This window comes from Cygnus atratus, chromosome 20 (assembly GCF_013377495.2).
Source record: "Cygnus atratus isolate AKBS03 ecotype Queensland, Australia chromosome 20, CAtr_DNAZoo_HiC_assembly, whole genome shotgun sequence".
In the NCBI taxonomy this organism is placed as follows: Eukaryota; Metazoa; Chordata; class Aves; order Anseriformes; family Anatidae; genus Cygnus; species Cygnus atratus.
In genome coordinates, this window is record NC_066381.1 from 196422 (window position 1) to 220618 (window position 24197).

General features: G+C 54.5%; 1 protein-coding gene across 1 annotated transcript in view; it reads right to left on the bottom strand.

Moving 5' to 3' along the window:
• The window catches only part of STX1A (syntaxin 1A), a 106370-nt gene extending 84774 nt beyond the window's left edge, over positions 1–21596 (bottom strand). The window contains exon 1 of the mRNA XM_050714738.1: positions 21538–21596. Within this exon, the coding sequence (XP_050570695.1) occupies positions 21538–21567 (30 nt within the window). The 5' untranslated portion in view covers positions 21568–21596. The remainder of the gene's footprint in view (positions 1–21537) is intronic.
• Between the last annotated feature and the right edge of the window lie 2601 nt (positions 21597–24197).

The following is a 24197-nucleotide window of genomic DNA, read 5'->3' on the forward strand; positions in this document are numbered from 1 at the left end:
TCCATACTGGGTCCAGTCTTGTTTGACATCTTCATTAACAGTCTCAATAATGGAGGAGTGTGTACCCTCAGCAAATTTGCAGATGACACTGAACTGGGAGAAGTGGCAGATACACCAGAGGACCGTGCTGCCATCCAGAGGGACCTGGCCAGGCTGGAGAAATGGGTGACAGGAACCTCCTGCAGTTCAGCAAGGGGAAGCGCAGAGTCCTGCCCTGGGGAGGAACAAGACCAGACCCCAGGACAGGCTGGGGCACCCAGCTGGAAAGCAGCCTGGCAGAGAAGGCCCTGGGGGTCCTGGTGGGCACCAAGCTGACCGCGAGCCAGCAGCGTGCCCTTGGGCAAAGAAGGCTGGTGGTGTTCTGGGCTGCATTAGCCAAAGTGCTGCCAGCAGGTGGAGGGAGGTGATCCTTCCCCTCCACTCAATGTTGCACCTAGAGACCTGTGTCCAGTTCTGAGTCCCCCAGGACAAGTGAGACATGGAACTACTGGACAGAGTCCTGTGAAGGGCCACAAAGATAATTAAGGGACTGAAGCACCTGTGCTATAAGGAGAGACTGAGAGAGCTGGGACTGCGCAGCCTGAAGAAGAGCAGGCTGGGGGGGACCTCATCAATGTCCATAAATACCTGAAGGGAAGGTGCAAAGAGGACGGAGCCAGGCTCCTTTTGGTGGTGCCCAGTGCCAGGACAAGAGGCAATGTGCACAAACTGGAACACAAGAGGTTCCCTCCGAGCATCAGGAAACACTTTATTCCGCGAGTCATCAAGCACTGGCACAGGCTGCTCAGAGAAGTTGTGGAGTCTCCCTCTTTGGAGATCTTCAAAAGCCACCTGGACATGGTCCTGTGCAACCTGCTCTGGGTGGCAGACCTAGGTTGGACCAAATGATTTCCCGAGGTTCCTTCCAGCCTCAACCAGCCTGTGATTCCATTCCCTGAAGCCTGGAATTCAAGAGCTGTTCATCTGGACTCCTACACCTCCTTCCTGCAGCAGCCAGAGCCGGGCCCTCATGCCCCAGGCTCGGCAGGCACAAGTTGCGGGCACAGTCAGCCTGGGACATGGTGAAAGCCACCAGAATGGGAATGGGTGAATCCATTTAGATTTTGATGGAGCTGGGCAAGATTAAGCTGAGGATGAGCACCTAGAGCTCACTCTTGCTTTGACATGGACTCTTCCCTGTGCTGCTGCTTTGCTGTAAAAATACACCATTGTGCTAAAAGTATGGACCCAGAGAGCAAGGTCTACAGCCTGCTGCCTGCACGTGCCCTGGCTACCAGGCAAGCCTTTCCCCATCTTGACTTGGTGAGAGCCCGGAAGCCCCCACACAAGGTAATGCCCTTTGCAACAAGCAGTATCCAGCTTCTTCCCTGAAGTTTTTCCACTTTCAAAATTCAATAGTTCGCTCTTGCACCAGGGAGTAGAGGTCTGTGCAAACCTCCTCCACTCCACGCACTAAGACATTGCTGTTCCCAGCACTGTGCACGTGGTCACAGCTCCCCATGGAGCCAGGTGCACCCAAGCCTGCGCAGCCAAAGAGTGCCAAAAAGCATCAGGCCCTGCTCCACGTGACAGAAGACAATCCTGATAGCACCAAGGGGCACATGGTGCCAAGCATCGAGTTGGGGCTCCCTGGGGACACACTCCCAGGGTTGCTACAGAGCTGAGGCCACGGCCGGTGCCACGCTTTCTGCCTCAGATTTGGCTGCCATACAGGACCTGTTTGGTTCCCACAATGGAGGGCAGCTGCCCTCCTCCCGACCCATCAGCAGCACCACTTGTGCCTCAGCACAGGACTGGCTTGCAGGAGAAGCTAGCCCAGCTCCCTTGGAGGTGAGGGAAGAAGGCTCCAGCAGCCAGAGCAGCAGTGCAGCATGGGGGCTACATCCAGCAGCGACCACGCAGCCCTGTGTCCAGAAGCAGGATTTGGGCATGGGCTCTATGATACCCCAATGCCACCAAGCAGCCAGACCACGACCACCTACACTGAGCACCTCTGAGCAGGATTGGCACCGGCATCCTCTCCTCCCTCCAGCCCTCTGCTATTGCTGCTCCAACCTCACCCCAAACCCTCATTAGTAAACTAAAGGGTACCACCCTCAAGCTTCCCAGCTCCATCACCGATTGTATTATTCATTCATTTGACGCTCCAAGCAGGGCCAGCACAGCCCTTGCAGCTGTACGCCAAGGTCTGCAGACCTGCTGCAGCCCTGGGGAATGGCCACCCTGAGACCTCAGCCTCGGCTAGCCCCTGCCTTGCCACTGCTTGAAAACCAAAAATGGAAAAATGCAAACAAAAAGATAAACACGTTTTCCTTTTTCAAATACCATCCATGCCCAGCAGCAGCCTCTCAAGAGCCCTTCCACCTCCATGCACTGTGCAGTCACCTCCTCCCCAGTGACGTGCACCCAGAACAATGCCTACATTTGCTCCCCGAGATGTGCAGTCATTTCCCTGGCCCCGCAGCAACCCCATGAGCTGGCAGGTACCACCTGCACTCAGGCTCCCCACACATGAGCAGAAGGGCTCGCAACTGAGGAGGTTAAAAAGCATTATCTCCTAAAGCTATCAAAATCCTTTGGACCCATGTTTGCATTTTGGTTTACACGTGACTAGAAATCCTGCTTGGTTTGTGCCGTGCTTCATTTTCAGCATCGACTGTCTGCCTTTAATTAAGACAGACTGCACTGCCAGCACAGCCGGCTGCTGGGGGAGTCCAGAGCCCAACACAGAGGCAGTGGCAGTCTCATACCCTTTACTCCTACACAGACCAAGGGTCAGTTTGTCAGAAGATCTGCATCCGGGCACACAAAAATGAGCGCATTTTCTGCCTTCTTTGTGCTGGTGTCATCCTAAGCAGCGCAAATGGTCATAAGCTCCCATCTACGCTCTCCCCAGGGATCTCAGAAATACAAAATGCAACCAGATCCAGCGGACACAAGCACCAAGTGGCAGAAAACACACCCCTGGTCAGGAAGCCCAGCCTCCAGTGCCAACACCGCCCCAGGCTCGTGGCAGTCTGCTTCCCACCATGCTGCCCAGACTCTCCTGCCAGCAAGGTCATCTCTGTTGGCCACTGCAGCTAGCAGCAAGACAGTCTCAGCACAGAGGATTTCATCTATGGGGTTTCTTCCTCATTAACTCAGTGCAGTTGTTATGCTGATGGACAGTGTTTTGTGGAGCTTTCTCACAGTAAATAGGGTTGTTACTCCAGTTAACCTCCTGCACCATTCAGCCCCTTCCTTCCCCAGTCCTACCACTCCTTTTCTGTGCTCTTTCCAGCTGGGCTGGGTCTTTCCACCTCCATGCCACAAAGCACCCAGCTGCTTTTTACCATGGGGCTGGCTCATCCCTGCACCTCCCAGTGCACAGCCTGCTGGCCCTCCACACCGTGATGTGCCACCACCACAGTTAGTTGTCCTGCCTGGAGATTTCCCTCGCAGCATGGGGGTCACATGCTGCAGCCCAGACTCAGTGCACAGCACCCGAAGGCTCTGCATACTGGGCAGCTTTGTCAGATGCCATGTGTCCTGTCCACAGCCTGTCCACTCCCAAGCATACCCAGCGCACCCACCATCCGTCCAGAGCACCCACCCTTCCAGGGCCATCAGGACATGTACGTTGGGGAGCAGGAGCAAGCTTCTACAGATCCGCACAGGGAAATTCATCTCCATCACAGCTTCTTCTGAACCCTTCCGCATTTTTTTGTTTTCATTCCAAGAGTATCTTAATTTTCAGGAATTTTTAGCCCTTTACCGAAGCCTGTGAGGAAAGCATTCCCTATCATTAATTTTAAATGCAGACTTTCAATGCGACCACACAGGCTACAGGGTACTAACAGAGGAGGAAACACTGAAGGTTAACGTGTCTCCTGCCTAGATTCCCATTTCCGCATTGCCGCTAGCCCATCTCTTCCATATCTGGAATGGTCCTGGCTCATTGCACACAGGAGGCCACGTCCCTGCCTGTTCTCATCGCACCCTGCTGATCATTGGATCCTGCCATTTGTTAGGCCCATAAATCCTGGTCGAAAGCAACACACAACCCAAAGAGAGGGCTTCTGGCAAAGCCACACACAGCCTTGTTAAAGGCCCTTCTATTTTCAAATCACCTTCTCCCCTCCTGCACCACAGTGTTGATGCATACGCAGCATGGTGGTGGTTATTTAGGCCAGGTGCTGCCCTACTGCGCACATGGAAAGCGGCACAAAAGCCCGGCTGGGGGCCCTGCAAAGAGGAAATTACAAGGATGGAGCCTGATGGCAGGAAAGGCATGTGTCACTACTGTGAAGTCACTGCAGGCTGGATAAGGGCACCATCTGTCCAAACCACATCACTGGAAATACCCTCGGTGCTATGCCATGTCTAATACACAATGTCCAGCTGTTTGCCTGCCCCACTGCCTCCAGCCCAAAACAGAACCAAAGAAACTTCCCCATAGAAACCTATGTATCCATGCAGATGACAGCATTTTGGTTTCTTACCAAAAGCTGCCACAAACAGACCCCTAGTGCAGGCATCCCGGATTCTCAAAGCCATGGCCAGTAACCTGGAAAGCTCTGGTCTAGGTCAAAGCTACCTGCAGGCTGCACTCACCACCGGTGACAAACAATTCATTGCCTTAAAAAGCCCAGTCTTGCCAGCTTCAAGCAAGGAACACATGCTCCCAAAGCCACACAAGTGCTCTGTGCATGCCACCGCTGCTTCGCCCTGCTGTAACAACCACCTGCCCAACTCCACGCCTGCCCAGCTCAGGACACATCTGCAGCACCCAGTGACAGAAGCCACCCTGCCTCTGAGAGCCACAAAAGCCTGGCTGCCACTGCACCACTGCAGGGCAAAGCTGGTGCAGGCAGCACAGGGTTACCACTGCAGACACCGCTTATCCCAACTGAGTGCTTCTCCTGACCTGACTCCGTGCTGCAGGCAGGCAGCCAGCCCGTGGTCACCTCAGCTCTGCAGTGGCTTACAGGGAGAGAGGAAGAGGAGCCATAATGAAGCACAGTGAGCCTAAGTGCCTTTCAGTGAGGGCAGCTCTAAAATCAGCTGACAGCAGACGATGAGCCCAAGTGAATTCATATAGTTAGCCAGCTAGCAGGCCACGCTTAGCAGTGACCCTGAAGCCCCACAGCCTCTATGTGACAAGGTCACTGGCACTGCCCGCCTTTGCACATGGAAACCAGGGAGTAAGGCTGATCCCTGAGCCAGACAGGCTCAGTGAGTGTGCTCTGAAGCACGAGCATCTGCTCCAGGAGGCTGAATGATTTCCCTTCGCACCCACGCCAGCCTCAGACAGCTAAATACTGGCCTGGGAGGACTGAAACCCAAGAGGGGCAGAGCCAACACCAAAACCCTCACAGCAGAGCAGGGGATGGGAAGGGCGTCCAGAGCCCTAGGCTTCCTGGCTCTGTGGGTTTTGTAATAGGCACACTGCTAATAAATTCGTTATCAAGCGGATTACATCCCTCTGATTCAAACAAGCCTCATTCCTTCAGCAGACACTTTCTGAAAGATGGCAGAGAACTGCAAGGCAACTGGAAAGACTCAAAGCCTGCCTTCCCCTGAAAATCAAGAGGCCCAGGCAACAGGCAGGGAGAGATGTGACGTGACAGCAACGAGGTCTCATCTCTGCAAGAGGCACGTGCAAGCTTTTTCTCCTGCTCTATTCTGTTAGCATTACAGATCAATTTGACTGCGCCTGGATCCATCTGTGGAGCTGGCAATAGAGCTGCACAAGGGCAGTGGCTTGGCTACCTACCACTGGCCACCTCTGCACCCTGAGGGACTGTGCCAAGCCCCATCATCTGATAAGCCCCATCAGCAGCACCCCCAGCCTGCAAGCCAAACTCTTCCTAGGAAATGCCTGCACCAGGCAGCACACAGGAGGCAGCCAGCCCCTTCCCTGCCTCCTGCTACCACAAGTCCTGCATGACTGTGGGGTTCCATGCCATGTGCTGCCTCGTGTCCACCAGAGATAATGCAAGCTTCACAAAGGAAGGAAAAAAAAAAAAAAAAAGGCCACAACAGCTGCTGCCCCCTTTTACAGAATCCCAGAATGCATGGGGTTTGAAGGGACCTCTGAAGATCATCTGGTCCAACCCCCTGCTGAGCAGGATCACCTAGAGCACCTTGCACAGGATGGCATCCAGGTGGGTTTTGATTATCTCCAGAGAAGGAGACTCCACAACCTCTCTAGGCAACCTGTCCCAGTGCTCTGTCACCTTCCCAGTAAAGAAGTGCCCCCTCATATTGAGTCGGAACCTCCTGTGCTTCAGTTTGTGCCCATTGCCTCTCGTCCTGTCACTGGGCACAACTGAGAAGAGACCGGCTCCATCCTCTTGACACCCTCCCCTCAGATATTTATACACATTGATGAGGTCTCCCCTCAGTCTCCTCTTTTCCAGGCTAAACAGACCCAGTTCTCTCAGCCTGTCCTCGTATGACAGGTGCTCCAGTCCTCTCTCTGATCACCTTCATAGCCCTCCTCTGGACTCGCTCCAGTAGTTCTATGTCCCCCTGATACCAGGGAGCCCAGAACTGGGCACAATACTCCACCTGTGGCCTCACCAGGGCCGAGCAGCTGGGGAGGATCACCTCCCTCGACATGCTGTCAACACTGTTCTGAATGCACACCAGGATACCATCGGCCTTTTTGGCCACAAGGGCACATTGCTGCCTCCCGGTCAGCCTGCTGTCCACCAGAACTCCCAGGTCCCTCACTGCAGAGCTGCTCTCCAGCAGGTCAGCCCCCAGCCTGTACTGGTGCTTGGGTTTATTTCTCCCTAGGTGCAGGGCCCTGCACTTGCCTTTGTTGAACTTCATGAGGTTCCTCTCAGCCCAGCCCTCCAGCCCATCGAGGTACCTCAGAATGGCAGCACAGCCCTCTGGGGTATTGCGCACTCCTCCCAGCTTTGTGTTATCAGCAAACTCTGTTCCTTCATCCAGGTCGTTGATGAATAAGTTGAATAAGAAACTTTACAGACTTTAAGTTAACTAAAAAAAAGGGCTTATCCCTAAGAGATGCAGGCTGCTGGTCTCCATCTTCTCTTCCTCGTGCTTCACAAATTTAATTTCCTTTTATGATAAGATCACCCATCTAGTCGATCAAGGGAAACCAGCTGATGTGATCTTTTTGGGTTTCAGTAAAGCTTTTGACAGTTTCCCATAGGATCCTACTGGACAAAATGTCCAGCATACAGCTAAACAAAAACATCATACCATGGGTGAGCAATTGGCTGACAAGCAGGGCTCAAAGGGTTGTGGTAAATGGGGTTACAGCTGGCTGGCCGCCAGTCACCAGTGGGGTCCCCCGAGGTTCCATTTTGGGGCCAGTTCTTTTCCATGTTTTCATAAATGATTTGGATGTAGGACTAGAAGGTGTTTTGAGTAAGTTTGCTGACAATACTAAACTGGGAGAAGCTGTTGACTCTGTTGAGGGTGGAAAGGCCTTGCAGAAAGATCTGGACAGATTGGAGAGCTGGGCGATCACCAACCGCATGAAGCTTAACAAGAGCAAGTGCTGGGTCCTGCACCTGGGACGGGACAACCCTGGCTATACGTACAGACTGGGCGACGAGATGCTGGAGAGCAGCCCCGCAGAGAGGGATCTGGGGGTTGTGGTTGATAACAAGATGAACATGAGCCAGCAGTGTGCCCTGGCAGCCAGGAGGGCCAACCGTACCCTGGAGTGCATCAAGCACGGCATCGCTAGTCGGTCGAGGGAAGTGATTGTCCCCCTCTACTCTGCGCTGGTGCGGCCTCACCTCGAGCAGTGTGCAGTTCTGGGCACCACAGTACAAAAAGGACGTGAAACTGTTGGAGAGTGTCCAGAGGAGGGCAACTAGGATGGTGAAGGGCCTAGAGGGGAAGACGTATGAGGAGCGGCTGAGGGCGCTTGGCCTGTTCAGCCTGGAAAAGAGGAGGCTGAGGGGAGACCTCATCGCAGCCTACAGCTTCCTCACGAGGGGGAGTGGAGGGGCAGGCGCCGATCTATTCTCTTTAGTCACCAGTGATAGGACCCGTGGGAACATTGCCAAGCTGCGGCAGGGGAGGTTCAGGCTGGCTGTCAAGAAGAGGTTCTTCACTGAGAGGGTTGTTGCACACTGGAACAGGCTCCTCAGGGATGTAGACACGGCACCAAGCCTTTCGGAGTTTAAGAAGCGTTTGGACTGTGCTCTCAGTCATATGGTCTGAATTCTGATTTTTGGGTAGACCTGTGTGGTGCCAGGAGTTGGACTCAATGATCCTTGTGGGTCCCTTCCAACTTGGGATATTCTACGATTCTTCCAGGGCCTACCTATTTTCATCAACAGGATACCTCTGCACTGAACTGCCCAGACTAAGAAATTTCAGCCATCTGGGCTATACTTGCTTTATAAAGCAGATGCACTTTCTGTACCAAAACCAGAGCATCTTTCATGATGCACAACACAGCGTGCTTTCCCTCTACTCTTTGGAGGGAAGCCTGACCAAGAAGGAGCCTAGAACGCACTGCCGCATGGACCAGTGAGTTGCATGCACATGTCTAAAAATCACATGGCTTTTTCCCTTTCCAAGTTCAAGAGCCCAGAGTATTGCATCCAGCAAGCTCCTGCCATAGCTCAGCTCTGTGCAGCTCCAGCTTATGGCTGCACATGTCGCTAAGACGGATGAGGTCAGAATAATTCAGCAATGAGATGCAAGAAAATCTCTCCTCAGACATATTAAAAGCCTACAGGCCACACACTAAAGCATACAGATGCCTGGAAACATCCCAGCCTAGCTGCATGCACAGCTCTGCAATGCTCAGCAGCAAAACAGCAGGTCATTGAAGCTCTGCTGCTGAAACGCCACATGAACAAAGTTCAAACCACCCATGCACCTCCTACACATGAAATAGCCACCATGAGAAGCTGTATTTACCTTCACACCTTACAGTGACCATCAGAGTTTTGCAACAGCCAAAACAAGTCTTTCTTCAAAGTCCAGGAGTCCAGAGGGAGAAGCCCTGCTCAGAAGCATTTTCAGGGAGGCAGTATCAAGGCTGAGGACAAGGGTGGCTGGAGGGCCTGCACCGCGGGAGAGAGCCCTGTAGAGCCAAACCTCCTGAGATGACAGCTTAAGTTATCAACTTGGTCTTAATATTTTTTTGCAGACTACATATAGTACAACTGGACAGCATGATAAACTGAATATTTTATAGCTCTGAATATTTTATAGTGCATAGGCCGTAATTCAGTGTCCAATTCCAGTATTCACTGAAACCAGCCCATATTTTGGGCTAACAACTTTTGATGAATAAAACTTCAAGGCATTTATCATGACTTCAGCATTCACCAACATCTGCGTAAGTCAGTAAGCATTTCAAATTTCCACACTAGCAGTAAAACGGAGAACAAGATATCCAAGAGTTTTGTCCTTAGCTGTTCATTTTCATTACTGTAGAATTGTTACCAACCTTTGGCATAAAGCCCAACCGTTCTGTCAGAGCACTGGTCAACTTCTAAGAACAGCTTTAAAAACAGGATTGTTAAATTCCATATAACTATTGAGAACAAATGTCAGAGAGAATAAAGGTGCCACAAGTCCTGCACAGGCAAGGAGCTGAGCTCACTAAACTCCTTCTGTAGTCCCAGAACACGAACAGCACTATGATTTACTGGAAAGGCATCCATGCCTTTACATATTTGCAATCATGGCTAAAGAATAATCTGGGTGAAAAACAGCTGAAAGTCTTAACTCAGCTGAAATTAATTTTTTAACATCCTGCCCTGTGGAAGGTCTTACAGCACACTATTATGCTACATGGGAATAATTAACTAAGAGAATGTTGCAATAATGACTTCCTGACCCTGAATTAATAATGCCACAAAGAAAGGCTTAAGAAAATCCCAAATCATGTAGCTACTAAAAATTCAGAGGAAGGACTCAGTCACGGCATGAACATGCTTTCAGTTCCCCACAGCAGACTGAACTCGGACACAGCTGTAATGAGCTCAGCCAGCTCAGAGGTGCTTTCTGTTCCAAGGACCTTCACTCTGCACAGGGACCCTCCCTCAGGCACAGATTTATTCTCAAATAGTGGAGAAAGGGAAAACTTTGCTTCTGTTTTTCCCTTGTTTACTCAGGGATGCAACTATCTGCAACACTCAGGTTTCTCTGCTGAGCACTGGCTGACTGCTCCCCCATACACTAACGATGAAAGTCCAGTTACTGACCCTAACAAATTACACCCACTTTTTCCAGACTGACACCATGTCTGCAACTGCTTTTTGAAAAGAAATCTCCTTTGAAAGCAGTGGGGACCAACTCAAACCAGATGTGCCAATGCCCTGGGAAAAGAGGCATCTTACCTGGGGGACAAGAGGCTGGAGATCAGCCCTATGCAAAGGGATCTGGGGGTTATGGTCAACGACAAGTGGAACCTGAGTCAGCAGTGTGCCCTGGCAGCCAAAAGGGCCAAGAGTATCCTGGGCTGTGGTAAGCACAGCAGAGCTAGCCAGTCAAGGGGAGTGCTTGTCCCACTCCACTCTGCACTGCTGCAGCCTCACCTTGAGGGCTGTGTGCCACTTGGGAGAGCCACAAGAGAAGGACATCAGCCTCTTAGAGAGGTCCCAAAGAAGGGCAACAGACATGGTGAAAGGCCTAGAGGGCACAGAGTAGGAAGAGAGTTTGATGTGGCTTGGTTTGTTCAGCTTAAAGAAGAGAAGGCAGAGGGGTGACCTCATGGTGGCCTACGTCTTCCTCCCCAAGGGGAGCGGAGGGGCAGGCACTGATCTCCTCTCTCTGGTGCGCAGTGAGAGGACCTGAGGGAACAGCAGGAAGCTGCCTCAGGGCAGGCTCAGACAGGAGCTGTCAGGAAAAGGTTCCTCCCCCGGAGGCTTGTCAGGCACTGGAACAGGCTCCCCAGGGAAGCGGTCACGGCACCAAAGCTGCCGGAGGTCCAGAAGTGCTTGCACAAGGCTCTCAGACATATGGCTTCCCTCAGACATGATGCTGAGGGAAGACATCCTCCTCACTGCAGCTCCTTGAGGCTGAGCTCTGGTGACGCTCATCAGTGATTGCAGGGCTGGACCTGCAACCAGGAGCTGCAGGTGAAGCAAGAAACAAAGCCTCTGCCAGAGGCAGCGATGCAGCTGGCACCACAGCCCCCTTGGTTCATTTCACCAGGAGAGATGAGAAAATCAGTGCAGTCCATAAAACCCACAACCATCAAATGAGACTGCACTGGCTATAAGCATGGTAATGAATTTCTTTGGTGCCTTTGTCTAGATTGTAAAGGAAGCTTAAGCATCATCCAGGAGAGACACCAGTCCTCCCAGAAGGCAAAGATGAAATGTCTTCTGGAAAAACGAAATGAACATTTGTTTTGTACATCACATACTGCATGTCTGACAGGACTTGATGGAAGATCTGAAAATAAAAGCAGACAAAAAGGAAGATTTAATACTAGAGAATTTCTAACAGACATCACAGCAGGATGGGAAATCGCCGAGGCTAACAGTGAACATCAGAAAACTCACACAACATGGACAAATGATTTTTTTTTTTTTAAGTTAGGTCTTATGAAAATAAACTTGAGCCTGTAAACATCCACTAAAAACTGAACCACTGCACTATTAAGGGAAAGACTCATGAAGAAAGCTTATTTCTGCCCTGCAGCAGACTTTGACGTGACGCAGCCTCAGTCTGTTCTCTCGTGCCAAACGGCGGCAGCAAAGACAGCCCAATGGCTTCTGCACAGAATGCGGCAGGGAGGAGAAACCTCTCCCAGTTAAAGGGAAACACTGGTGTAAGAACAAGTTAGCATTAAACTCCTCAGAAATAATTCTGGGCAGGAAATTTGGAATTCTCAACCCAGTCAGGACTGCAACAACAGTCCAATAGCAGCAAAGCCAAACCACATCGCTTGTGGTTGTGAAACAGGTCAGTGAGGTCATGGGCAGTGGCACAGCCTTGATGTGCCCACGTGCGCACGGCAACAGCCACAGGGTCAGCACGTGGGATGGCAAAAATGACCAGGAGAGCTGGTTCCGAGACAAAACGGACTGTCACACCCAGCTCAGTGTCTTCATTACTGTCACAAGTTTGGTTCAAAGCCAAGAGTAGCCTGGGTTGCCCCTCAGGAACATTTTCACAGGGCTCCTCCTCTCCCACATTTGCTGTGCTGCCATCCCTGCACCCAGCAGCAGAGAGGGCACAGGCCTCCAGGATGAGGGGACAGCCTGTTGCCTTATGGAGGACCTGGGAAACCCAGACGTGGACTTGGTAACCCCCTGAGCTGGGTGGCTTCACTCATCCACGTGGTGAATTGTCTCTAAAAACGTGACACACTCTCAGGTTTGACAGGAGGTCAGGGGGACCTCATCAATGTCCATAAATACCTGATGGGAGGGTTCAAAGAGGACAGAGCCAGGCTCCTTTCAGAGGTGCCCAGTGCCAGGACCAGAGGCAGAATAGGCTCTGTCTGACCATCAGGAAGCATTTGTGTGCTGTGCGAGTGACCAAGCTGCCAAAAGAGGTTGTGGATCTCATCCTTGAAGATCTTCAAAAGCCACCTGGATGTGGTCCTTGACAATGTGCTCTGGGTGGCCCTGCTTGAGCAGGGTTGGACCAGAAGTACCCAGAGGTCCCTGCCAACCTCAGCCATTCTGTGACCTCTGCCACACAAGTCACCTAAAGCTACTGCTGAAGCCACTCCACCAGAAATGCATCAGCTTTAACACACTCTCTACAAATCTAACCTCCAGTGCAGAGGTTTGCCACCAACTTCTCCTGGTTTACAAAAAGAACCTGGACAAGTTTGTCCTTTCTCCATTGGCAGTGCCAGTACCATAATACCGCAGCTTGGCAACTGAGATCTGACACCTAAAGGAAGATGTTTGCCTAAAAATACACCATACCCAATCAGCTAAATCAACTTCCCTGTACAGCAGCGCACAGCTTTCCCAGAAGATGACGCCAAGAGTCGCACTGCTCAGTGTCCTACTCAGCAGACAACCCACTCACAGTGAGGCCAATCCATCCCAGCTGGAGTTGACTGAGACGGCAGTGCGGTATTTGGAATGAGGCAGGACAACGCGGGCTCCTCTCAAGGCTGCCCAGCTCACTCAACACCTCACAGAGAAAAGCATTGCAGGAAAGCCAAAATGTTTTTTGAACTTCGCCTGGTGCTGTGAGGAAGGCAGAGCTTGCTGTGCTGCTGTTTAGTTTTGCAAAAGAAGCAAATAATAATATTTATTTATAGCATTCCTAACGGACAACACAGGTATGCAGTTCAAGATAGGTGCCAAAACTAAAGTACACCACAACGAACCCATTCATCACAGACCAAACCCCTGGATGCCACTGGATGCTTCACCAGGGAAGCCTGTCACCTGAAGCACTGTGCACAGGGCCAGTGTCAGTCCCGCAAATTTGAGGCCTCAAAGAAGCTTTCTCCCCAAAGTGACTTGCTGGCTTTCACAATCAGTAGCACAGGGAAGGTGCAGAGAAGTCTAGCAAAGAAAGGCAGCACCTGCTGCAGGAGTGGTAGATGGTGCCTGTGGATTCACACCTGCACTACCCAGATGCTACAGTGAGATGTGCCACATGCCCATCCTCAGCTGTCAGCAAACACACTGGCTCCCACCTGGGGGAAAGTGCCCACCCTTCAGACAGCACCACCTGCAGCGAGACAGAAGAGCCCAACGTCAGCTCGCTGCCACCACTCTGCTCCAGGCTCCCACCCCAGGCAAAGCCAGCAGCGCTTCCTTGCCCGTGGGCTCATCCCCTGTCCCACAGTGCCACCCCCAGGGGCTCATCCTTTGCAGCCACAGCCAGCCATTCCGCTTGCTGATGGCACATGCACAGGCTGTTTGCAGCACATTGCCCCTGCTGCTCTGAGAGCCATCCAACCCTTGCCCTTCCAGAGTTGCCTCTTTGTATTTCTTTTAAGTAAAAACGCTCTCCTTGGCCTTATGCCTAGTCTGATATTGCTCTGTTTCTGTTTCCCGAGCCACCCGCTCCCCATGTATCTGCCTTAAGGATGATAATGCAGACTCAGCAGTCAGAGGACATCCACATGACCATTCCCGCATTTTCACTCAGGTGACAACCCTGGCCATCTGAAGCCAGGGCAGCATGGCACACTCAGTCTTCCTGGGTCCTGCACTTGTGCTTACTCTCCTCCTTTTTGTTAATATACATAATTTTCTGGAAGTAACAATTTATCATAGTTTAATGAGCCCTACCATACATGTTCTGCCTGTAGTGGTAATTTTGCATATTTCCTGAGCAATCTTGTTAACTGGGAGATACGTAGCAAAACAAACATTCGTATAGCTTCCGAGCAGCTCACACAAAGGCAAAGACACTTGCAATTAAAACAACGAGAACTAGCCTAAACCCCTTTGGCTCAAACCATTTTAGACCTCCACTGCACAGCAAACATATATGGCTTGCAAACGCAATGCCTCATTTTCTGCATTCATAGAATATCCAAGTTGGAAGGGACCCACAAGGATCACTGAGTCCAACTCCTGGCACCACACAGGTCTACCCAAAAATTCAGACCATGTGACTAAGTGCACAGCCCAAACGCTTCTTAAACTCTGGCAGGCTTGGTGCCGTGACTTGGTCCCTGGGGAGCCTGTTCCAGTGTGCAACAACCCTCTCAGTGAAGAACCTCTTCCTGATGTGTAGCCTAAACCTCCCCTGCCGCAGCTTGACACCGTTCCCACGGGTCCTATCACTGGTGACTAAAGAGAATAGATCGGCGCCTGCCCCTCCACTCCCCCTCGTGAGGAAGCTGTAGGCTGCGATGAGGTCTCCCCTCAGCCTCCTCTTTTCCAGGCTGAACAGGCCAAGCGCCCTCAGCCGCTCCTCATACGTCTTCCCCTCTAGGCCCTTCACCATCCTAGTTGCCCTCCTCTGGACACTCTCCAACAGTTTCACGTCCTTTTTGTACTGCGGTGCCCAGAACTGCACACTGCTCAAGGTGAGGCCGCACCAGCGCAGAGTAGAGGGGGACAATCACTTCCCTCGACCGACTAGCGATGCTGTGCTTGATGCACCCCAGGGTACGGTTGGCCCTCCTGGCTGCCAGGGCACACTGCTGGCTCATGTTCATCTTGTTATCAACCACAACCCCCAGATCCCTCTCTGCGGGGCTGCTCTCCAGCATCTCGTCGCCCAGTCTGTACGTATAGCCAGGGTTGTCCCGTCCCAGGTGCAGGACCCAGCACTTGCTCTTGTTAAGCTTCATGCGGTTGGTGATCACCCAGCTCTCCAATCTGTCCAGATCTCTCTGCAAGGCCTTTCCACCCTCAACAGAGTCCACAGCTCCTCCAAGTTTAGTGTCATTGGCAAATTTGCTCAAAACACCTTCTAGTCCTACATCCAAATCATTTATGAAAACATGGAAAAGAACTGGCCCCAAAATGGAACCTCGGGGGACCCCACTGGTGACTGGCAGCCAGCCTGATGCAGCCCCATTTACCACAACCCTTTGAGCCCTGCTTGTCAGCCAATTGCTCACCCATGGTATGATGTTTTTGTTTAGCTGTATGCTGGACATTTTGTCCAGTAGGATCCTATGGGAAACTGTGTCAAAAGCTTTACTGAAACCCAAAAAGATCACATCACATTCACATTGTGGCACCAAGTTTCAGGTGGCAAGGGACATTTCTGACCTCCAGCTGACTTCAGCAGGACCACCAAGCCCCCAGAGTCTCGACCAGAGCTTTCAAGCAGACAGTGCCACCCTCCCCCAGGACCCCGGGGCTCAGCATCCTGCTTTTCCAGCCCCTCCAAGGATGGTGCCAGCAGAGGCTGAGACAGGGAAAAAGGCATCCCCTCTGCCACGGGCCCTCAGCCCACCCCAAGGACAGTGCCAGCTGCTGCCCTGCACAGCATGAGCACCTCGGGATTCAGGCTGCAGCTGCCCATTGGATGTGGCCACTCCTTGTGACCCATAGGGGCCACAGTGACAGTGCGATGCTCACTGGGGACTAGGAGATGTGAAAGGGATGCACGCCCTGTGCTGGCTGTGCTGTGCCTCCCACGAGGGCAGGGCACAGGCAGGTCCCTTGAAGCCTCCATACCCCCCTGTGCCTCCATCCTTCTTCCTGTGCCCCCACTTCTTTGCAGACCTCCCAGAAAGGGGGCATGAAACATTGTCCAGAGATGACCCAGAGACTGGGGTCTCAACACGGGCTTTGCATACCAGAGCATGGAAAGCATATCAGAGGGTCTTCTTGATTTCAGGTGTTCCTTGGCTTGCCCTAAGCAGGGCTGTCGTAGCAGCAGAGACAGGCCTGCATGTGGGATCCCACAGCTGCTGGGGAGCAGAAGCACGCTCCAAAAGGACAGCACCCAAGTCCGGTGGCGCACGCACTGCTGCGGGCTCGCTCGTGTCACATCAGTCGTTCCTCAGCAAGTCCTGCTCATACAGCCAGTAGACCCCAAGGAACAATGACTACCCGTGCTTTGCCTCCTCCTGTTCTGCAGACCCCCCGAGCAAGCCAATGCAGCAGCTGCCCTGCTGCAGACTCAGCAGCACAGCAGGGACACGGCAGGGCCAGGCATGGCCCAAAGGTAGTCAGTACACACCTTTCCTGAGCAGCTTTCTTCCCTCCAGATCCCACAGAAGGGCCACCACCTGCCGCCCCAGCTGCACCACAAAGCTGCAGCCAGCCTGTGCAGCTTTGGCTGCTGCAGATGTCACATGGAGCAGACGGCTCTTGCGCTCCATGCAACAACCCCGGCTCCCACATGGGTGAAGGACAGAGTGGAGCTGAATTACTGACATCATCCTTCTGGTTGAACAGAAGAGCTTGAAAGCATGTCATGCAACCAAGAGGAGTAAAAAAAAAAAAAAAATAGGGTTATTAGGGTTATTAAAAATTAAGGAAAAGATGACAGTATTTAAATAAGCAAATATATCTATTCGCAGGGCCAATGGTGAATTTTGTATACTGGAGTTTGACAATTCTGTGCTACGGAAAAGTCTCCCTGTCCAAACAGAGATCAAAGGCACACAACTCCTGCTAAAAAGAACAACTTCAGTCGACTTTACCATTGTGCCTGCAAGAGAAAAATCATCTGCAGGAGCATCGCTGTATTACCAATGACAAGAGATGGCACAAGGCCTGGTTGCAAGTCAAAGCATACAGGGGGGCTGAGCTGCAGATTCTAGCTGCTGCAGAAGAAAAGAGTGTGGATCTGCAGAGCCAGACCTGAAGCTGGCCTCGCTTTCTGCTTTTATTTTAACGTACTCCTCCCCACAGCTTCCACAAGCAGGAGGCCACACATGAAACAGGGATGCAACATTGACAGGAATGAGGTGCTTCCATCCTGTTGTGGGAAGGATGCTATCATACAAATGCACGGACATCTCCTGAGAAAGGCAAACCCGGTTCTGTGGAACAGAAACACGTACAAGCGGGCCACATCCCCACATCTGTCCCACTGACATGGAAGCCCCCAGAGATGTGCTGTCCCCAGCCACACAAAGTCCCACTGCTGCCACTGCCAGCAGGCTGGGAACGAGGGCTGCACTCCCTCCGCTGCCAGCCAGCGCCAGGGAAGTGACTGCCGCAGTTTGGGACATGCCTCGGCTCTGAAATGAGGCGTGATGGGAAACGAACACTAGACATTAAAAGCAACTCTTCTACCTCCCACGGGGTTGTTCTCAGTGAATGTCACTTGAGGAAGGTAGGTCTTCAGACCCAATCAGAAGATCACCAGAAACTTTACACTCACTTCATGTACTGCTGCAGGCTACAAGCAACCACTGAGGCTTTGGCCCTACAAACCTCTGCATGTGCACCCAGTTCCAAACAGACACACAGTCCCACCAGCAGGTAAACGCCGTGTGCATGAGGTCCATACCTCTGCCTCTGGGGTGAGGGTTCAGCCAGGCACAGGCTGCTCTTCTCTCCTGATGCTGCTCCAAAGAAGGTCTTTGTCACATTGGTGAAGCTTCTGCTGGCATGGAAACCCGACAAGCCTGGACAACATCCCACAAGCGCGGCCTCCCAGCCAGACCTCTCCCCACTCAGCACCTGAACATGCTCTTTGAGCAGCATCCATTTCAGCATCTCAGGGACCACTTTCTCAGGCCACTGCATAAGACATCGGGCAAGCACCTTCTGGTAGGAAACAGGGAAAGGATCTGTCAACTGACAAATGGTCCTTCCCAGCCCCGTTAGAGGCTAACAATTAACATGGTCATCAAAGATCTATAAATATTAGAAAACCTAATTGTCCGCATGAAAAGCTGAAAGCTGAGTCCTGTCCTCCTGAAATCACCTAGACACACATTTCTTAACTGCACGTAGTGCCGAGTACATGGCATTCGTCAAGAGACAGGGACCCCCACCCAACCAGGTTTGCGCAGCCACCTCTCCACTTCAACAGAGGGGAAGCAAGCCACACTCAGCAAGAAACGGGGCACTCAGGGACCAGGAATTCCCAAACACCACCTTCATGGCCTGATGCTTGCTATCCCTCACCTCCTCCTGCTCCCTCTCAAAACACTGCTCATATTCATTTTACCATTTGGACCTGTCTTGCACCCCAGAGATCGCAAGGCCTCACACCCTAGTAGACCCATCGCCTCCCCGGTGGGATGGTGCACCACGGGACTCCTGAAGCCCTGCACACACACGCCAGCCCTGGTCTCAGGGCCCCACGGCACCCTGGATGTTGAGCCCTGCTGACGGCAGAGCTTCGTGCATCCAGCACAGACGTACTGTGCGGCAGTGACAGGCCATCCTGGCGTGCTGGCATTACCCCCCTGAACAACCACTGCTCAGGCTCATATCGGTGGCATCTGAAGGCCCCTTCTCCCCTCCGCAGCAGCAGCCTGGCCCCATCACAGGCAGCTGCTCCCCACCCCAGCAGCGGGGGATCCCCAACAAACACCGCTGCAGAGAAGACGCAGTTCTGTCACTGGGAAGACGCACCTCCTGCAGGATGCCAGAGTGTCTTTAGGGCTGACCTAGATGTCACGTTGAATCTCTTCATGCAGCAAGGCGGGGCGCATTTCTTCCTGCCCAGTAACACAGGGACAAATCCCAGCTACAACAAGGTGACAGCACGACGAGAGGACCTGGCTTGCCAAACAGCCCCAAAAACACCCAACAAAGCAGCACAGCGCTGGTGCAGCACAGGCTGGGGAGTACTCAGGAGACAGGGTTGTGCCATCAGCCACCGAGGACACCCCACATGCCAGGACTTCAACACACTACTGGAGGACACACAGGGCAGGTGTTAACCTGCGCTTGTCAAGCAGAGGGCCAAATCCAGGCTCAGGGCAAACAGGTTTGCTCCTGTTGGCCTCAATGGCATGTGGCAACCACCTGCAAAGAGCACAGAGCTCTGCTGGTCATCTTCCACAATCATGCCTGCAGGTTGTTCCTCCTCCATAGCAGGGTACACTTTGCAAATGTAAGTTTCCCTGTTCCAAGGCAGTTCAGAGCAGGCCTGGGAGTGCTGCCACCCCCAAGCACCAGATACACTAAAATGAGTTTGAAAACAATCAGGGTCCAAAGGTTCAGAAAAGACACAGATCAGCGTGTTGAATGTCAAGCATGATTTTAAAAATCCCATTAAGATAGGAAGCTCATGTTCTGCACAGCAGCAAAAGCCCTGCATCCCTTCCTCAACCCCAAAAAATACAGCTTTTTTCTTCTTTTAAATCATCTCCCTGGCAGAATTTAGATGCTGTATTACAACAGGAAGGAACTGTCTGAGGCTGTTAACAAGGCTGGCTCCAGGCACCAGATCATTAGCACAAAGTGGGCCCCAACGTCCCATACGGGAGCACACCCCTCCTGCCAGCACGGCCCTAAACCAGAGCTTCTCATGTGCTGCCCTGCTCATGCAGCCCTGCCAGGCTCTGGGCCAGCCACAGCACACACCCCCGGGGCATCTACACACCCCAAGCCGAGCACTGCACCCAACAGCCCCATGCGGACCCCTCTGAGTGCATGGGCACAGGCAGTGTGTCCCCCTCCCCGCTCCCCCCAGCGGGTGCCAGAAACAGCCCCAGGAAAGCTCCTGCATGTGAGGGCTGCAGACCCTTCAGTGTTACGGCTGGAGGTACTTCATGCTACCGCCAAATAAGGATCATCTGCAGGAGAGACGCAAAAATCTCCTGATGCAAAAAACGGCATGTGCCTTTTTTTTTTTTTTTTTTTTTTTTTTTTTTTTAAGATATCTAAAGAAATGGAGAGATTTTAAAATACTCTACAGCATCACTTCTCAGCCAGCACTGGCTGCCAAGAGGACGCTCACGGAGCTGGGTTTCACTATTATTATTAAAAAGCCTATTTTCCAATTCTGTTTCCACAACCTGCGCTGTTCATGGAGAAAGAGCCCCTTGTTTGGGTGCTTTCCAAGCACCCAGGCCGAGCAGGAAGGGTACAGATTTTCTTTTTATAGTCCCTTTCTCCTCAAGCATCTACAGCCACCCCCTCTTCCGCTCACTAGCGTCACCGGTAGGAGAGCTCCGTATTCCTCGCGCCTTCCAGACAAAGCCAGACTCCCATTTCAGGTGGCCTCAGCTAGGTCTCTCCAGACAACGCTCAGCCCCAGTACGCATCTTTGTCTGGAGCTACGAGACCTGCCAGGCCGAGCAAAACCCCTGGTGTACAGCACAGCACACAACCTGCAGCAGCCAAGCTGGGAACGGCTATTTTTAGAGCACAGGACCTGCCAGGTGCACGTTTGCTGAAGCTCCTAGTGCATTTCTGATACCGTTTCAAGTCACCCTGGCGCAGTGGCACAGCCGCATGGCCCATCTCATTCCCTCCTCTCTCACAATGCGGTGCCCGGCCGCGGGGGACGAGTGCCCATTCCACGACAAGGGTGCTGCCTCATGTCACCCGCCCGCGCAGCCACACCTGAACGGCTGCGCAGCTCCAGGCTCTTCCCAGGCCAGATGACATCAGCAGAGCGAGAGGGATGAAAAAGCAAAACGCGCGAGGAAAGGAGAGGCCCCCGCCTGCAGGGACCGTGGGACAGCCCCCGCACCCCGCACCCCCTACCCCCAGTCCAGCGGGAAGCCGGCCGTTTTTCGGCTGCGGGAGCTCGCCCGGCCTCCCGAACGGCTGCCGCACGGGGCAGGACCACGAGGCGAGCTGCCGGCCCGCAGCGGCCGCGACGGCCCAAAGCCTTCGGCGAGCAGCGGGGCCGCAGGGGCGGCGGCGGGCGCTGGACGAGCGCCTCGAACGAGCACCGGGCACCGACGCCCGAAACGAGGGGAAGCCGGCAGCGGCGGACAGAGGCGCCGCGGGAGCCCTCGGAGAACGGCCGCACCGCCCGGCCCGCGGGGACCGCTCCGCTCCGTGCCCCGCAACCCCGGCACCCGGCTCGCCCCGGGGCGGGTGGGGCCGGGGCCCCCCCCGCCGGTGCAGAGACACGGCCCGGGGCGAGGAGACGGGGGGGGGGGGATCGCGGCCGCGCTCCGCAGGTTCCGCAGGTTCCGCAGGCCCCGGGAGCCCAGAACGCCGCCGGCGCCTCCGCCCGGTAGCGGGGGCGAGGCGATCCCCGTCCTGCCCCGTGCCCCCCACTTACAGCGCGCAGCTCCCCGGTCCGGTCCTTCATCGCGCCCCGCCGCCGCTCAGCCCGGCCGCCGCTCGGGGGAGGGGCGGGCGCGGCACATGCGCGCAGCCCGGCAGAGCGGAGCGGCCCCGCGGGGCGCTGGGAGCGGCCGGGGCGGGGGGGGGGTCCCACGGGAGGGGGGTCGCGCTGCGGGGTGCCACGCGTGGGGGTACGCTGGGAGCGGGGCACGCGGGCAGGGGTCGTGCCGGGGGGCGCCCGCAGGAGGGGCTTGGCAGCCCGCGGGGGCTGGGACGGCAGTGGGGCAGGGGCCCCCGGGGCCCCGGAGCTGGGCTCTCGAGGAGCCGTGAGGCGACCCAGGCCCAAAGCAACGGCGCCAGGTGGCTGCTGGGGGGGGGGGGGGGGGCCTTGCCGCTGTCAGGAGGCTCCCCTGTGCCCGCCGCCCACCTCGCTGTGCCAGCGGGGCACAACAGGAGGCCCTGGAGCAGCCTGAGGGGGGACAGAGCTCCCCAGGATTCCTGGGACGAGCAGAGTGCTGGGGTACACGCAGTGAGGATGCCTGGGTCTGCTCCTGCCTGCAGTCCTTTGCCAGGGAGAAGCTCCAGAGGCACCCAGGCAAAAGGCAGCGCTACAGGAACAGCCTCTGTGTGTTGCAGCAGCCATATGTCAGCCAGGCATTATCGTCCCAGCAAAACTCTGCGCCTGTTCCCTGGGAAATGTCCACTCATCACGAGTCAGTGCCATGACAGAGACCTCACACAGACAGTCCCTGAACTGCACTATTCCCCCTTCTTGGCAGGGCAGGGGGAGAAATGAAGGTTATAAAGCTGGTAGCTTGCAGTACGTTTGTGGAGGTCGCTCACTACCATCACGGGCAAAACTGACTTGGCTTGGGGAAGGTGGACTTCCCCAACCGCACTCCTGACTCTTCGACCTCCCTCCCCCAGGCAGTGCAGGGGAATGGGGGTGACAGTCAGCTCATAACCCTTTGTCTCTGCTGCCCCTTCTTCCCTCAGCTCTCCCCCTGCTCCAGCACGAGTTCTCTCCACAGGCCTGCTCCTGTGGTGGCTCTTCGGGGGCTGCAGCCTTCTTCAGGCAAGAGCCACGTGCTGTGCAAGTGCTCGGGGGACACAGAAGGGGTCCCCTGCAGTGCTCCCACCACCCCAACAGGGGCACATCGCTGCCCACTGGCTTGTGCCCCGTGCAGCCATTTCGAGCTTTTTTTTTTTCTTTTTTTTTTTTTTTTCTGTTGCACCACAGATTTTTTTGTCAGGTGAATTCGGTCTTGCTGGATTCTTGCGGTTCTTCCCTGCCGCCCGCTTCCGCTCAGCGCTGCCCTCAGCTCCGACAAGGGGACGTGACCCCCCCGGGGCCTCCGAGAGCCCCGGCGCCCAGCGCGAGGCCCCGCTGGCGGCGCTCGGGGCCGAGCCGGGCCGAGCCCCCCGAGGCAGTGCTGGGGCGCGGCGCCCTCTGGCGGCCGCGACGAAACCCAGCGGAGGCGCCGAGCGGGGCCCGTCCGGCTCCAACGCCGTGGCCACGGGCACCGGGCTCAGCCCCCGGGCCGCGCAGCTCGGTGCCCGTCCCCCTCCACGTCTCGGAGTGGGGCGCCTCCGGAGCAGGGACATGAGCGGCAGGGCCCGGCCCCTAGCAGCGGGCTCTGTGACGAGGCAAAGGGACCTTTGCACGGGGCCCTCTGACGAGCTGCCGGGGTGTGAGGCCTCTGCTCCGCACAGCTGCATCCAGAGCCTGCAAGGCTTCTCCTGCAGGTGTGTGGAGGAGAGCAGGGTGCTCAGGAGCCCATGGCAGGGCTTGGCCAGCAGCCCTTCTCCTGCCAGCTTTGTCCCAGCTTTGGTAAGGGCCCGGGAAAACCCTCAGCCCTGTCGCCCAAGCCAGGAGCCTTGGGAGCTCAGCAGGGCAGACAAGAGGTGCTTGGTTTCTGGCTACATCCCTCCTGGCACCTTGCCGGGACATTAGCAGGAGGGCTTTGCCCATCCTGGTGTTGTGGATTTGGGTCTGTTGCCAGTTTGGCAGTTTAGCCAGGGGCATGAGATAAATAACAGGGAGAAAGGACCCAGTGCTGGGCAGGAATCTGTGCCAGAGAAACAGTGATTGTTGAGTTAGGAAAATGGTAGTTTTGACCAGACAAGATATACAGTGGGCCTCCATCACGCCCGTGTTGCTCTGTCAGGTGAGCCATCTCACCCCACCCTGCTCCCAGTCCCAAACACGGCTCCATGCCTGGAGCAAGACAGAGCAGGCTGTCCCAGGACTTGTCTGCTCTGCAAGTCTCTGGGGACATTCAGAGCCCTGACCATGGGGCAGGGGCACAGGTGAAGGCCTGACTGACCCGGGAGGAGAAGTGACAGGAGAAAGCAGGTGTTAGGGAGCTGGGCTGGATCCAGCATCTGCTGGTGGTGAGGCTGCTGCAGCTCCATGCCCCTGCTCTAGCCAGCAGTGAGGCTGAGCATGCATTCCTGCTGAGCACACGCATGCACGGCGCATACATACGTGCATGGCTGGCCACACACACCTGACAAACAGCTGGTCCCCCGGAGACAGCTCTCACACTTACCCTCACCATCGGCCCCTGCTTCAGGGCCACCCCACCCATCACCCAGGTCCACCCACATCCCCATGGGTGCTCACAGGCACATGTGCCCCAGGGGCTGCACTGC